Raw genomic sequence first — 17,472 nt, 5'->3', positions numbered from 1 at the left:
CCAGGATAGCCTGCTGTAAGCCAAGATTAATATGGTGTGGAGCAAGGAAATTGCTAGTAAATATAAGTTACATAGAGAGGAAATTTATGAATATGGGGAAGCTACAGGGCGCTGTCTGGCACAAAGATTACGTGTAAAGGAAGCTTCACAAAGAATAAGTACATTGATTGATTCTGGGGGAAATACAGTGGAAACACTGGAGGGGATTTTGGAAGTATTCTACACTTTTTATAAAGAGCTTTACACACAAAACGAATGCAATGATCAAACTATTAATGCCTTTTTCAACATTTAGAGGTGGCAGGCCTACGACAGAAAGAGCAGAAACACTGGATACCCTGATATCTATGGAGGAGATTAAGGAGGCAATAGGTTTGTTAGCTAGGGGAAAATCAGCGGGACCATATAAACTACCGCTTGAGGTCTATGGAGCTCTGTTTCATGAGCTTAAGGAAGATACGCTTGATATATTTCATGATGCACAGCATGGGAAACCTCCACCATCGTGGGAAGAGCCCAACATAGTAGTGTTCAAAAAGCCCCCAGCCATGCCAGGGTCCTATAGATCAATATCTCTTTTAAATTGTGATGGCAAGAGCTATGTTAAAATATTAGTAACTAGATTGCCGTGAGTAATTACCCCCCTGATATCTATGTACCAACATGGATTCATACCTGGCAGGGGCACGGTCAACTATATAAATAGAGTAGTGACTTTGATAGATCTAGCTAATGTACAACAAAACAGGCTGGGTTTGATACTTATCGATGCCGAAAAGGCGTTTGACAGTGTCTCCTGGCCTTTTTTATGGCGTTCGGCCCAGGTTTCATCAAAGCTATTCAAGCTATGTATAAATCACCGAGTGCTAGGATCTGTATAATGGGCAAAGAATCTAATTTAGATAATATAACTAGAGGGACAAGGCAGGGGTGCCCATGTTCCCAAGATCAGTTCTACACTCTGTGGGCAGTATCAGGTTCAGGTTTTAGCCTACACGGATGATATTGCGTTGGTGACCTCAGATTCAGTGGCAGCTATTTCGGAGATTGAGCGACTGGACCATATATTTGGGGTGGTATCAGGGTATATGCTAAATCCAACAAAAACACAGATTATCTGCACAAAGGCTGCTTGTCCAGGAGATGCTCGTGTAACTGAGGAAGCTCCGTATTTAGGTATAAAAATCAGGATGTGCCTTCAGGAACTAGTAGAGGTTAATTGGGGAGGTATTTTGGTTGGGATTAAATAGCAATTGGACCGTTTGGAGTGTTTGCATCCCTCACTAGTGGGGAGGTGCAATGTTCTTAAGATGAACATCTTACCCAAAGTTATGTATTATTGTAGAGCAGTACCACTAGAATTGACACGACTACAGCTGCAAAAATTGCAATCTATATGTGATAGGTTATTATGGGGGAAAAGGCAAACCTCAGAGAGGTTTTGAATATATGATGCTACCGCATGAGCGCGGCGGCTGGGCAGTCCCTAATTTTACATTTTATTACTATGCCTGTCTCCTCCAAAATAAGAGGATTTTGTTAACGGGGGAGGAAGTGGGCACCCTGCCGGAAACACCATCAATATATCAGATGCTGTTAGGGTCAGCAGCTAAAAATGGTCTATTCAGGTTTTTGTAGCCAAGCTATATAAAAAAAAACATTTCAAGGTGGTGGTGGCAGCATATAGGGTGTAGAATACAATACAGAGTATGTTACAGATTAAGGGGCCATGTTTCTATACCCCTTTGAATTCTACGACAATGCTGTCCCCTGTGTTCTGGGATCTGAGAATAGATAAATGGAGGGCTATGGGCATACCAAATAGGTGATTTATTTGATGATGAAGGGCTCTCCTTTTTCTCAATTTTGTCAGATAGATTTAGTTTTTTTGAAATATTTGCAAATTCGTGATCATCTATGCAAATATCAGAAGCAGAGCGGGATAAAAATGTATCCTCTGGTTGAGGCATTAAAATGTGCACCTAAAATAGGCGTACCAAATAGCAACCTAATGGCTACACAGCGGGATGATCTGGAAGACCAAGATTGTAAATGGGGTATTCGGCTAGGGCGGTAAGGGATGCATATGGAACACTCAATGGACATGGCTGAATTGTTTTTGGTATCTGCTAAATTGAAAGCCCAACATTTTAAGTCAGTATTTAGCTTGTATCATACACCACGAGGAGGTTACAATGGGGCAGTTCGAATGATGTGAAGTGTTTTAGGTGTAGGCTGGAAAAGGCTGACATTGTGCATATTTTTTATGTGTGTACCTACTTAACACAATGTAGGGGACATATCGAAGGGTTTCTGTCTGAAATCATAGGCGTAGATATTCACATAACAATGGATGTAATGTTACAGGGTTGGGGACAGTCTGAGATGGGAACAACCGGGGTACCCATTCCGATATCTAATATTTATGGCCGTAGCTGTGGCTAGGTTATGTGTCGCGTCAGTTTGGCTGCAGAAGGAGGCCCCTTCCTTTGAGATGTGGAGGACTAAATTTTATAATATCTTTAATTTAGAGTTATTCTTTATTCTCTCAAAACAACTAAGAGACAAAAATTGGGCACACAGATATTGGGTCCCATGATAGAGCATATGAAGTGAATAAGTGTTCAGTAAGATGTACCATACCGTAGACAGAGTATGTGTTATGTTGTTTTTTTTTTACTCTCTTTGTTGTTTCGCTCTTCTCCTCTACTTTCCTTTTTTCAACATTCTTATGGTTTGCGGTATACTATGAATTAATGGCCATTGTTATCTGTAAGGTATTTTACTGATTTTGATCTCTTATGTTTTGTGTCAAAGTATCTGTATAATGCAATTTAAATCGATATTTGTTATGTATTGTCAATCAATTAAAAAACAAAATGTCAAAAACAATGGCGGTCGGACGCTTAAAGCAGGATTGAGACCAGCCGACAAGGAGTCGGGGTCCCACCTGCAATATTTTCATCAGACCGCCATGTAGGTGGTCATAAAATGCCTTTTTCTACTGTGGATTGTATTGCGGCCCAGAATATGGCCACAGCACATGCCGCAGTAAAAAAATGCATTTTTCAAACATCCACGCACCGTGTGCCAGGCACCCTGTGGCACCTGGCACACGGTGCATGGATGTTTGGGGGGGCACCACATGTGCCCTCCTGGCCACTTAGCAGTGGCCCACGAGGGATGGGGGCCCTGTTTGGGGCACCTAAAGTCCCTTTCCGACAGTCTTTTCATGGCTGTGGGACCACCATGAAAAGGGTGTGCGAAATGGACAATCGTGATCATGATGGCAATGCCTGAGTAGGCACTGCCTCCATTCAGGATCACGATTCCGACTGCCACCCAGTCGGGATCAGTAGATCCTGGCAGAAGCGTCATTCCATCCTCCGACAGAGAAGGGTCCGACTGCCTGCATACAAGGGCTGTCTGTCAGTGGGACTGCCACCGGCGGCCGGTCGGTGGTGGTCTCACCAGCATCGTGATGTGCCCCAATGTTATTTATTTTTAGAATAATAAACATTATTCATTTCCCCAATGTTTTGGTATAGGGAGAGATCTGCCCCAGTGGTGGAGATCTCCACAAATAGCTGATAGCTTACAAATAGTATCTTTACAGTCGAACAATGAGTTATAGGAGTTATACCTAGGTGTAGGCGTGATTGTAGTCAACTCACGTAAATTTGCCTTTGTGAATCAGCCCACAAACATGTTACTACAGTGTAAGCATCATCCTGAAATGATGACTACAGAGAATGCCACTATGATGTAATTTCACAGGTTAGCATTCGGGATAGATGTAGCAGAAGGTTAATTATTTGATTTAATTTAAATTACTTTAATTTAGGCGCATTAAGAAAAGCATTGGGAATAAGTTATGGTTTATTATTGAATTTATTTGTATTTAATTCAATTTCGGAGTAGGGTTAAAGTTTGCATTTTGGTCATCTTGTGGCTACATATTTAAATAAATATACTACATTATATTATTTCAATTATTTTAGGGTTTGGTTAGAGTTCTTATTAGGGTTATGTAAAGGTTACTAATTAAAATTAATGTCGTGAATTTAATTTAATATAGGGTTAGCACTTGGCTTAGGTTATGCTTACTTAGTTAATGTAAATAGATTTAATTACATCAACTGTAAGGGTTAAGGTTAGGTTTAATGTTAGTATCATTGTAGGCGTATGGTGATGAAGTAGTCATTGAACAAACTACCCAACCTTGATGTATTAGTATGCAACATTCCTAAACAACCAGTCTCTCTCTACCATTGCCTTGAAACCGTTTATTTATATTATTCCTGCCAATCCCTTATATGGCCTCATTACAAACTGCTTGTTAATTAGAGCTAGAGATACTGAGGACAGGGTTATCGATTCAAGGAATTATTTTCCCTGAAACACATCATATGGTTTTGATTCAAGAATCTGGGAAAACATACAGGGTGCATTATGACTGGTCCAATTCTGCATGCCTTCCACTATATTCCGGGGCTATATCCATGCAGATTTGTTTTTACCATATGTGTTTCTTGCACCTTGTAAAACATGTCTTTGCGTGGGGTAGTATCTTCCAGAAATTATGTTCAACACTAGGGGGTCGATTCCGATGACATCGGTCAGGGACCGTAACCGACTGACCTACTGTCCTCGGTTACGCCCCTGCAAGTACGATGCGACCGAACCCTGTTCGGTCGCATTCCTATGTTTCACAATGGGATCATGCATTCCGAGCGGAATGCATGCTCGCATTGTGAAATGGACGGGTGCAGTTCATCCTTGTACCCTGTGACCGGCACCCTAAGGTGCCTGCCACCGGGTGCAGGGATCAACAGAGGGGCACCATAGTTCCCCCCAGGCCACCATTCGTGGGCTTGCACCTATAGGGCAGTTCTGACTGCCTTTTCGTGTCTTTTCATGCTTGAAAGACCAGCACAAAAAGGCAGTGGAAAACTTGCATCGTAGCCCCCTCGGTCGTAAAGAGTAATTAAATTAAAATAATTTAATATTTTTAGTATGCTGATTTATTTTTGTGAAATGTTTTAGGAGTGTGTTGCATTATTTGGGGGGGAAATTGTGTGTTTTTTTAACATTGCTCATTATTTAACACATGCTTTATATTTTGGGGGCAGTTACAATTTTTATTAAAATGTTTTAGTTTTAATTAGTCATTGCTATTGTAGTTTTATGTGGACTTTAATTTGACATTTAATATTTATATTTGTTTCATTAATATTGTTTCTAGATTACATATTTTTTCTATTTTTAGATTTGGTGCATTTTTTATAGGTTTTTAATTTTTTTTAATTTAGGAGATTAAAATATGTTAATGTTATTTAGTAATTTTACATTTAAAAATGTTTTATACTTTTAAAATTTAATAACGTATATTTTTATTAAATTTTTATTTGTATTCACTAGTTCATTTATTAATTTATTTTGATTATATTTCCGAACTTTTAAAGGTTTTAAAAGTGCTGTTTATTTTTTATTATTTTATTACATTTATTTTTACATTTAAATGTTGTTCTATTTAACTTATATATTGTTTTAAAAATTTACTGTCAGTTTTTCACTTTTTAATTTTAAAAAATTGTTATGTGTAAGTATTTTGCTTAATTATTACTACATTCAGTATATTTTTAAAGGCTTTATAGTTTTCAAGATATAGTTTACGTTATAGTGGAAGCAGTGAATCAAAGGGCCAGATGTATGAAGACCCTGTTTTGTGATTTCCTAATTGCGCACCCTTGCGAATTGCAATTAGGAAATCGCTAAACGGCATGCATGAAAGAGTGTTGAACATTTTCTGCGAGTCCTAGGGGATTGCAAATGACCTAACTCATGAATATTAATCAGGTAGGTCGCAATTTCTGACCCCCTAGGAATCGCAAAAATCACAGAGATGGTGGCCTGCAGACCACCATGTCCATGGTTGCTTTTAAATAAAGCAATCTTTTTTTTGTAAAGCAGCCCATTTTCCTTAATGGAAAATGGGCTGCTTTAAAAAAAAAAAGAATTAACATTTTTAATTTTTCCTTGGGACTACTGCTTGCTCTTAAAAAAATATTTTACAAACATTCACAAATGGGAAGGGGTACTTTTGGGACGCCTTCCCATTTGCGAATGCGTTACCTACTTCATGTAGGTGGTAAAATGCGAATGTTTTGCGAAGGCATTTCGGTCACAAAACATCCATACATACTGATGCAATTCTGAAGGGATGCCCTAAACACGACCCTTCCAAATACCGAATTACAAACTCAAATTGCAATTTGGTAACATGTTACCGAATGGCAATTTGGGTTTGATACATGTGAAAACCCTTTTTTTTGTTCACAAGTCGGCGGAGTTTGCAAACGCAAAAATGGTTGATACATGTGGCCCAAAGTCTCTTAAAGTCCAATGTTTTACCTAGTGTTGCTGAGATTAGAGTGAGAATAGTAAATAAATTATCCTCAAAGTACCAACCCTTTCACTAATGGTTTAGAATAGTGTGGAAATAGTTAATTTACACCCCTCAAACTTCAAAGCTTTCTTCAATGTAGCTTAGATTGGAGTGGGAATAATAAATCTATCACCCTAAAAGCGTAACAATTTCCCAATTTTTTGTTAGATTTGAGTGGGAATTTTCCATTACATGGCTTAAGTTAGAGTGGGAATAGTAAATCCACCTTCTCATATTACACAGATTTCCCCATTGTGGCTTAGATTGATATGGGAATAGATAACTTACTCCCCCTCAAAGTTCAAATCTAACTCTGGTCCAGTAGAGTTCTGAGGAGGGTGCCAGGGGATGAAGCATTTATGCCTGGCAATAGCTGGTTGGCGGGGGTGATTCCTTAGTCCTCCCTAACAATTGGGGTAAAAGTTCCCAGGGGCAACCCAATACATTTTTGTAGCAGTTCCTCACAACCGTACCGCAAACAATCCCACAGTGCTCGTCACTTCTAAAATTAAACATGATGAAACCTTTCTACCCTTGTGCAGAGCATTTGTTCCCATCCAGAGGTGTTGTCAGGGTAATGAGCAACTTCTCTTCTGTGGTCACTCCAAACCAGTTCTGGGTTCAGCTTTTCCTCTCCTGGGCTTGGCATCTGTCTAACTGACAAGACAAAGGCATGTCCAGTTCCCATCTGCTTGGACATGTGAGACCCTTTGGATGGAGGCACAAAAACAACTCCCCACACACAGGCCTTTGTCTCTGTTCTGGGAGTAGTTTTCAACCCTCATTCAGGGCTACTCCTAAGTTGGGCAACAATTGCACAGTTCATGTAAACTACCCTTCAGATGTTTCAGGCAGAGAAAGGTACATTTTGTAAAAGTTATAGTTCTTTAATATGTATTAGATTCCAACTGCATCATTGAACTGGGGTTTTAATAAATATTAAAAAACTGTTGCTAAATAATTTTTCTAGCTGGTACCTACCCTGAGATAGCAGAATTTACATTCAATATTGCCTTCCATTGTTTCTGTATGGGCCAGCCAGCCTTCTTACAGTGAAGTTGCTTTTGGGTGCTATTCGCTTAAAGTGCATGCTACACTAAATTTCTACATGTCCTTCTTTTCAATATCATTCACCCTGCCTTGTGGGCTAGAAAGCACACATACGGTGACATTGATATTTAAAAATAAGTTTTTGACATGTAAAAATTATTTATTTTCACAGTTAGGCTACAATGGGAGCCCTGAAGCCGTGGTTGCACTGCCATTGTAGAGAATGGCACAATAGGTGCTGCAGTCCACTAAAGGCATTTAACTTCCAGGCCCTAAAGTACACTTTGTTCTGTGTACCAGGGACTTATAGGCAAGTTAAATATACCAATAAGGAGTTCTAAAGCCAGCAAGAAAAAACGGTCTAAAAATCAAGGCGACCATGCAGAAATGGTTAATTTCTTACACTAAAATTCAATTTAAGCAACATTTTGCCCTTTTGGCTGCACATAGTTTACTATATCTAGTGGTAGTTCCAATACTCTATTTAATGGTGCAACAACTTAATGTATTCTGAGTAGTGGGTGTTGATCCTCGAATACTTTGTTCAATACTTTTCTTATCCAGATTGGTAACTTTAACTTTTACACCAAGGCCATTGCTACAGAGTGAAACCTAGTGATGTAGAGATTGCCCCCCTCCTCATTGGGTCCTATCTGATGGTACTGAATCCTGCAATCTTGTCATCCTTATTTGTACAATGGCCTACTCTTTCTCCTCAGATAACTAACCTGGCTATTAGAAATATGTCCAGGAATCACAGGTAGCTGTCATGACTCAGGTTGATTTATGGTTATGCTACCAGCTTTATTTATATCTCGGCCTGTATCAAAAAGAGGGTGCACTGCCCTGGTCGGTACCACCTATAACTTGATGTGCCAGGTGAAGACTGAGTCAATGCACCATATCACACTGAATGTACTGCCCCCAGCACAACTGCAAACTCATGACTGCCCTGGAGGCAGCACATTAGTGAAAGGTGAGTCGGCTGTTTGAAGACACCTGTATGTTTATAATTGTACAGGCAGCAACCGGGCCTGCATTTGTAAGGGAGGCAGTGATCACACTCTGGGCAGGTGCAGTGAGTGACTGCACCTACCTGCAGGGGAATGTCTGTGGAGTCCATTGAACTCCCTTGGCCCCCTTCCATGAGATGCCCTCAGTGTCAAAATGTTTGCTACCTCCGAGGTGCACAGTCAGTGTGCCCCTGACAGCTCAGTTGCCCCTTTACCTGCATTTATGATAGGGTGTGGGCATAGATGCAAAGTGTTTCCTCATTTGTATAAGGCTATCTACCATTAAAATGAGGGAACGTTTCCTTGAGATCACTCTGTCACACATGTATCTATAGTATAGATTGCCCCTGATTTACACATGTAAGCCTTGGCACTTGCATAGCACTGTCACACCAGATAACACCCAAAACGTTGAACTTAGATGTCATAAGTATCTGTCCAATCATCTGCAAACATTGCATAATTCAGTGACTCATCTCCTGGTGGGACTCAATCACAGGACCATACCTTGGTGTTGCTGCTTTCTCTTTGTTGGCTTTCAGACATGCTAAACGTGATTTCAAGATCCTGTATATGATGCATCAGCATTTATGGCAAAGCCAGACTCTCAGTCAAACACTCCTGTGTTGCATGCTCACATGCTCTTTGAGTTTCTCCATTGCCTTTCTGTTGAAAACTGTATAATCAATGGATGATCACTATACACATTTCCCCTTCCCCCTCCCAACCATCTACAATCTGTGACCTGCATAGGGCAAATTCGATCCTGAGTATCTTATTTTACATCACTCAGCCTTATTTCAGGAGCCCGTCACATGGAGAGGCAATAAGGTATTTTTGATAAACATGACCTTTGTAAGGTTACTAACCTTTTTCCTGTTTACTGTAAAACCTATAAATCTGAATGCACGTGCAGAATCTAATAAATGAATGGCAATAATGGTGCCATTCCTATGCCATACATTATGACATTTGAAGCAGCTCTGTACTCCATTATTTAATATCTATAAATAACAGGTGGCATAAAATATTAAGTCTAATAAATTCTTGTGGAATAATAAACCATCTAGTATTGACTTAGCTAAATTAATTAAACCAAAAACTGAAGAAGGTGTACGATTTCCTAATTTTAAATTATATCATACCGCTTTTTTACTTAGACAATTCTATGCTTTTAATAAGCAGGATCATGACTCACCGATACCCAGATGGATTGCTTTTGAGCGTTTCTTACTACATGAGTTCTCCTTTTCCGACATCTGCTCTATGTCCAATTGTACCTTCATGTGTCAATACCCCATTTTAAAATACTCCCAACATTTTACACATTCACTGTTTACAGATGGTGCTACCTTTCAGCAAGCATTTCTTGTCTCTTCCATTTGGTATATTAAATTCATTAAATTCCGACACAAATCATTCTACTTCAAACATTGGAAAGAAAAGAGTATTTTTTATGTTCATCAACTAGTATCCCATAACTCTGTCACACCCTTCACTGCATTACAAGAACATTACAATCTACCTCTATCCTACTTTCCCCAATACTCACAAATATCCAATGCCCTACGGCCATTTTTGTCATCCAAAATGTTTTCTAATGACACCATTCCATTTACATTCCTGACCCCTTTGAACACAATTGTGCCCAAATCCACTCCCAAAGCTTCTATTATACATATGCTTTTATCTACTCCCATATCTGATAGACCAAAATCCAATATAGAATTAGCTTGGGAACAAGACCTCTCTATATCCCTTTCCACTAACAGATGGAATAAACTGTGGCATAAAAGTTTAACTAACTCAAAAGCTGCAATAGCACTCAATCTTTGTTTTTTCTCTACAACAGAGCGGTGTGCACTCCAGTTCATATTCATAAGATTAATCCCTCTTCCTCTCCCCTTTGTTGGTCTTGTCTCTCCTCGGATGTCTCATTGTTACATTTAATATATTACTGTCCCAATGTTCTTAAATTTTGGAAATCCACTTGGCCTATATCCTCTAAGATATTTAATTGTAATATCCCCTTATCAATTCAAAATGTATTTCTTGGGTCCATGTCCGATGATCTTTCTGACTCCTCACCAAAGTTGAAACTGTTTGACCTTTTCATTTCACTTGCATTTAAAGTTATTTAAACCAGTTGGAAAGATAATTCTAAAGTTTGTACGTTAATGTGGTGGAACCTTATTTGCAATGAACATAGAATCTCTACTGTCTCATCATCAAAGTTATCTCTGAAAATCAAGTCTGACTTATTCTGGATTCCCTTTACTACTTTCCTATCTTCCAACCCTTCCATACATTAATTACTTATCTCATCTTTCCCCCTTCCCTCCTTTTCTTTTCTTGTTTTCTTCTCTCTTCTCCCCATTTTTCTTTCTCCTTACTCCTTACTTTTAAAATGTTTTATCCCATTACCACCTGTTATAATATGTACCCATAACTATTCTTACTCATTTTCTCATTCATAAGATGGTTTATTTACCCCTTTTTCTCATTATCTCTGTATCAAATTGGTCCTTGCTATAATATCTTTTGATAATATATACGTTTTATCACTCTACTGTTCCATCTTATGTTTTTCTGGTAACTTATTGTTATACCAATACAAATTATTTAAAAAATAAAAATAAAAAAAATAATATGACATCCACATAAAGTGTGCCCAACATAATTAATTGGCACTAGATTTTTAATGATTGTGTTATTAACAATTCAGGACAAAAATATATTCAACAGTAGAATAAATACAATTTTATATGAACACATATATTTTACAAAACCCCATAGCACTATGGGAAATAAATGACCCTTCTACAAAAAGAAGATGTAAGTCAGTGTTACAATAAATCTTTAGAATTAAAACAAATTTGTCAGGGAGTGTCCTGGGAAAGAGGCGCTCAGCTAAACTGCTTTCTGCCCAGATGTCCCCTGTATATTACTGTAAAATCTTCATTAGTTTATAAATTATCTTTATTATATCCTATGGCTGATATTGCACGCGGTTAAGAGAGGGTCAGGAAGGCCTTAAAAGGCTGGCGAGATACAAGGCCACAGCCAAGCAGACACAGGCAGGTATTGGCAGGGCGGTAAAGCTTCTCGGTGATCCACTCTTTGGTTGAATATTAACTTTTTGGTCCAATCGCGGTCGGTGATTCAGTCGATTGGAAACCCAGACAGGATAATCCGCTGTTATATAGCCATTGGTAATTCTGATGTGGGATGGCAACGTTGTTGTGCTGTGAAATAAGAAAATGACAATATGAGTTAACAGATAAATTTAGAAACAAAAAAATCATTTTAAGAACAGCATAGCACAATGGGTCAGATGTTCACAAGACTGGTTGAAAAGATCTGGTTGTGTTTAAAACAACTAAATCAATTTTCGCAGCTACACTACATTCCAACAAACAAAAAACTACATATAAACACACTGCTGTTTTACAAGGGTGTCCACATTTTTTCACAAGGGCGAGATACATTCCAGATTTCGGAAAAACAAGTAGCACAAGGGTTTCATCTTGCGTTGATAAACTAAAAATCTGGTGTGAGATGTAGGACTCTCCTGGTTTATGGCTTATCCTCTTCTGAAGTTTCTATTATCCTCTAATACAACCTGAAATCCTCAGTTTATTTTTTACAAGGCCAATTTTCAAACTCAATACTCAAGTAAATTCCAGATTCCCATTAGTCAAACTCTCCATGTCCCAAACGTTATCTTCAACAGTACTATGGGGCATATTATCAAGAAACGGCGTTGAAATTATCGCCGCTTTAGCGGCAGAAAACTGCCGCTAAAGCGGCGATAATGGGCTTGGTAATATGCCCTTGAGAAGTCCCATAGAAGCCCATGTTCTGGTGTCAACATGGGCTTCTATTGGAATTCTCTGCGGCATATTATCAAGCCCATTATCGCCGATTTAGCTGCAGTTTTCTGCCTCTAAAGCGGCGATCATTTTAATGCTGTGCTTGATAATATGCCCCTCAGTGCCTAAAACCTTTCTAGATCACGATTTATTCGTGCTGGCAAATGACTCTATTTTAATTAAATGTTCACAAATGACATTTGGACGTGTGTGCACCTGGAAAACGCCATGGAAAATCTAGGGGAGCTTTGGAATGAGTTGGAATACACTTCATGAAATGAGATACCAGACCTTGTTATTATATATGCAGCTCATAAGTAGGCACTTTAAGTCCTTAAGTTTGTTCTATCACAACGTCATGTAGCAGACATAAGTGTCTTCGTAAAGTATACAGCTGATTGAATTTACTGCCCCTTGAAGGAAAAATACAATAAAGAGTTTTTACTGATTTGGGGTACACAAAATTGGTTGCAGTACCCAGAAAACAAATCTAGGGGAAACTTTGCAAATAACCGTACAGATCATGTGCCTATCAATCCCATTTTTTTTTATCTATAACCTTCGTCTTTCAGAAAACAAGTGAAATGAGGGAGGAAAAGAAGGGAGGAGGCCACTCTGCTAGGGGTTGCCACTGTGTGTGAACTTTGACCCGTATATACCATAAACAACTCACAGCAAATCTTGCAGTTCTGGTTAAACGGTGTTCACAGATCAGTATCTTCCGCTTCGATTTAATGAATTCCTTTGTAACTCTGCAGCCTGCACTGACCTCCGCCTGCCAAGTAGCCTGTGGGCTGGCAGACGTTTGAGTCTGGTTATCAGATCCCATTTCAAAAGCTTAAAAAATGCTTTCTGTCCAATCACTCCAAGACCTGAGGCTTACCAAGTATGGGCTTACTTCCATTAAACATACAGAAGACATACACTCACAAATCACTGTATTTAGTTGCATATGTAAAGAGCTTGACTATGCTACACCCTAATATAGTGCTTGACCTGAACAGTGTTCACTATCAGTGTGGTTTTATGTGGGGAGAGTTTTTGGGTGTTAGTAATGATCCACACGAGTGTTGCTTTTATCCTGCATTGGGCCACAGTGCCGTGGCATGTGGTAGACGGAAGACAGATTAGGGACATAGGGGTATATTCACAAGAACGTGTGCTAAACATCACCAAAAAATGTTAACGCAACTTTCCACATCGCAGCCTATCGTGGGAAAATAACCCCATGTCAAAGTGGAATTCACAACAAGGCGGTACCATGCGATAGTCTGCCGAAACCGCGGACAATGTCCGTGATACAACCGCATCAATGGAGATAAAAACACAAACCACAACATTAAAAAACCTGCGATGGGCCAAAGCGCAATGAGGAAATCAGCGATAAGCAGCGCCAGGCCTGCAACGCACACCTGGCAGGTGGGAAAAATCACCATAAAAGTAGAAAAAACACTCAAACACAAACTTGCCAACACCCAAGCACCATGGAGGCAGCCGGAGCAGGTGCAGAGGACGAGCGCAACCCCACAAGCACCCCGGGCGACCAACCCTTGAATTCGGGGACAGGGAAGGACAAGAAGAAGAGAAAAATGAAGTTCAGTCCACAGGCGAACGGGATCATAGTCACGGAGGTGATGGAACACCATCAACAACTGTTCGTCACCTCCAACGTGTCATTTGGCACCAGAACGTTAATATGGCGGGACATCGTGGACAAGGTGAATGCCGTCGGAGAGCACAAGAGGACAATGGACGAGGTCAAGAGGCTATGGAATGCCATCAAGTGAAAGACCAAGGAGAAACTCGCAGCCAACTAGAAGGCAGCAATGCAGACTGGAGGTGGGGGGCCAGCGCCACAGCTCGTGCTGGGTGACATGGAGGAGCTGGTGTCGACAGTCATCAGTGTGGATATTGTGGCCAGAGTCGGGGGACAGGACACTGCTCGAAAGGACACAACACAGCCGCAACAGGGTGAGTGACCACCAGGTACTGGGGGAATGGATGGAGATGGCCGCGATGGCACACATGCACAATCAAGCAGAGCACAGTGCACACCCTCATTGACTCTGGGTCATCGCCCAGATCCATAGACTGTCACAATGTACAATGCCATGCTGTTATGTCAACATGTACCATGAGGCTACATACATGTGGACACATTGCAATACACCATCTCCCCTTCACATTGCAGGGCCACCATCAACACGTCCTGCAGAGCAGTCCCAGCCACTCTTCATTGATGATGAGGAGGACAACCCCAGCATCAACGCACAAGCCCTCCTAGACATCATTGACATCATCCGCGACTCACCTCCAGGATCAGGGCTGACCAGTTGCATCGAGGAGACCCCACCCACCACCCAAACCACCCAGCAGGAGGCACCTACAGCCCAGCAGTCTCCCAAGACCCCCAGGAACAACACACGGCCTTCCAACGCCGTTTGCTGGAGGCCCAGAGGGAGACGGCTGAGCAGGTGCGGGTGGGGTTCGACCTCCTGGCTACCAAACTGGACACCATCCATGGGTGTCTGAGCCTGCTCCATGGTCTCCAACGAGCCCTGAGTGACATCGTTGGAGTCCTGACGCAGAGAGAAAAGCACCTGTCCGCACAGAGGGGCACCAGCGATACCAGCTGTGAGCTGGCACACATGCGGAGGCTCATGGGGGACATGGTGAGGATGGAGGAGGAAAGGATGGCAGCGACCGCTGCACACCATCCAAATGTAGCTGGGATCTACCATGCCCTGCAGATCATCATCATGGCATTGCTGCCACACGGCATGGTGGAGATAAATTCTGCTGCCCCCACACCATCCACATCTCTGTCCCCTGGTGTGCCATTGCCTCACAGTGCGACAGACGTATCGACTCCGGCACCTAATGTGTCATTGGCACACAGCGCCTCAGCGGGTACTGCAACACCCACAGGTGGGGCAGAGCACACATCCGGGGACGAGGACGTGGGTGGGTTTGTGATCAGGAGGCACTAGCATTCATTTCCGCCACCTGGCCTGTGTCTGCTTGGTGCTGCACATGGCCCCATGACCTTCCACTGACCCCCGATACTCTCCGATGCACTCACCTTGGACAGCGACATGGACTGCCATATCCTGTTTGATGACCAATGACTCGGCGACCAGACCAGGACTGCACCCTGCCTCTTCCACAGTACTTGTCATCCCCAGATGGACTCTGGCTGGCCCTCCATGGGCCCATATAGTGTAGTATGCTCGGCATTGCCCTGCACAGGTCCAGCTGCAGAACTGCACTGGATGTGCAATAAACATCCAGTGATGAACTGCTGTGTGATGTCTTTCCTCATTCATGTATGAATGTGTGGATGAATGCAGGGACAGGGATATCCCTTCTGTCAATGATTCTCATCCTGTGGGATGCCAGTCAGGGGGTGCTACATTGCATATTGTGTACCGGGTGCCGTGGACACTACAACAGGGACACACAAATCAGTCACTTCCATGTCCGGACATGAATTGAACCATGCCCAGAGGCCACGAGCCATTGTTGCAAGCCCTGCGCCGGTCCGGCGTATGGCAGGCCAGACCACTCAGCTTACGCTCAGAGGGAGGGCCCTCATTGCTACCTGTCGCAGGCGTACTCGCTGGTGGTGTGCAGGTCACTGGTCTAGTTGCCAGCATGTCACAGCCACTCCCTGAGGGCAGGTTTGTATGCACACCAGACCCATCCGGCACAGGCGTCACAGACCATGTGACTCCGCCAACATAAGGGGCCGGTGGTGACAGGATGACGGACGCTCCACGGTTCTCAATCATAAAGGACCCATGAGTTGTTGCGCACAGGGTTAGTGGCACCTGAGGCCTTGCGGCCATCACGGGCCTACCATCACATGGCGCTGACTGGGGTTGCACAGGGTTATTGGCACCCGAAGCTTTGCGGCCGGCACAGGCACCCCGCCATGGGACGGTGACTTTGGGTGCACCGAGTTAGTGGCACCTTAAGCTGCTGAGCGGGTGTGCAGCCTGCGATGCTGCCCCGTCCTGGCGGGCCGGACAGCTCAGGTATTGTGTCCCCTGCTGGACCGCAGTGTAGGCCAGAGCCAGCGGGCGGCGCGGGTCTACCACCACATGGCGTCTCTTCCGGGATCCCAGAGTTAGTGGCACCTATTAGGCTGAGCGGGTGTGCAGCCTGCGATGAGGCCGGGTGCACTGGTATGTCCTCTGCCATGACCCAGCACCAAATGTGAGACCTAGTGGCCTGAGGAGTGGGGCTGCATGGTGTGGAGGGTGCCATGTCCGCGGGCCCCGGGCTTGTGGCTTGCAGCGGCATGTGGTGGGACCTCCTGTCTGCATGCCGGGGGCGGAAGGTGTGCAGTGAGGCCTGGGTGTGCATGGGCGGGCATGCTCTGATGGACGGCGGGAGGGGCTGGGGTGCCTCTGCCCGGGTGTGCATGGACGGGCAGGCGATGTTGTCTTGTGCAGTTGTGTGTACTGTGCCAATCATGTGTCTGGACTCTGTTTCAGATGACGGGTCTGTCTCAGATGTGTGACCTTGTGTACTGATATACATACCGGCAAGTGGTTGGAGACACACCAGTGGCAGCAGGTGAGCAGTGTGGTCTGGGTGCGCAGGGGTGGCACTCTCGCTCTCTCTCCTCTTCTCTTCTTCTCTATCTCTCCCCATCTATTCTTCTCTCTCTCTCCCCATCTCTTCTTCTCTCTCTCTCCCCTGCTATTCTTCTCTCTCTCCCCTCTCTTCTTCTCTCTCTCTCCCCCTCTCTTCTTCTCTCTCTCTCTCTCCCCCTCACTTCTTATCTCTCTCTCTCCCTCTCTTCCTCTCTCTCTCCTTCGCTCTCTCTCTGTCCTTTGATGTGCGCAGGACACACCTGCTCATCATGATTTTTGTCTTGCAGGCTGTGACCTACGGATTGTCCTGAGGGGAGCTGCCATGTGTCTTCATTTGATTTCTGTGTTCATTTGAATTAAGTTTCATTTGTTGCTTCGAAAGTGAATGTGTGATGCTCATTTTTGTGACGACACATGCATGTCACCTGTTATGATTGTGCGACATCATGCAGATTATTTTGTACATGTTTAGGTGTAGCTGATGTGGC

General features: G+C 42.8%; 1 protein-coding gene across 1 annotated transcript in view; it reads right to left on the bottom strand.

The window, feature by feature from the left end:
* Nucleotides 1-11,172: 11,172 nt before the first annotated feature.
* The window catches only part of LOC146835008 (metalloprotease TIKI2-like), a 606,712-nt gene continuing 600,412 nt past the window's right edge, over nt 11,173-17,472 (bottom strand). The window contains exon 7 of the mRNA XM_085602674.1: nt 11,173-11,756. Within this exon, the coding sequence (XP_085458800.1) occupies nt 11,534-11,756 (223 nt within the window). The 3' untranslated portion in view covers nt 11,173-11,533. The remainder of the gene's footprint in view (nt 11,757-17,472) is intronic.

This window comes from Triturus cristatus, chromosome 4_2 (genome assembly GCF_964204655.1).
Source record: "Triturus cristatus chromosome 4_2, aTriCri1.1, whole genome shotgun sequence".
Lineage (NCBI taxonomy): Eukaryota > Metazoa > Chordata > Amphibia > Caudata > Salamandridae > Triturus > Triturus cristatus.
This window is presented reverse-complemented; position numbering and strand designations above follow the sequence as displayed.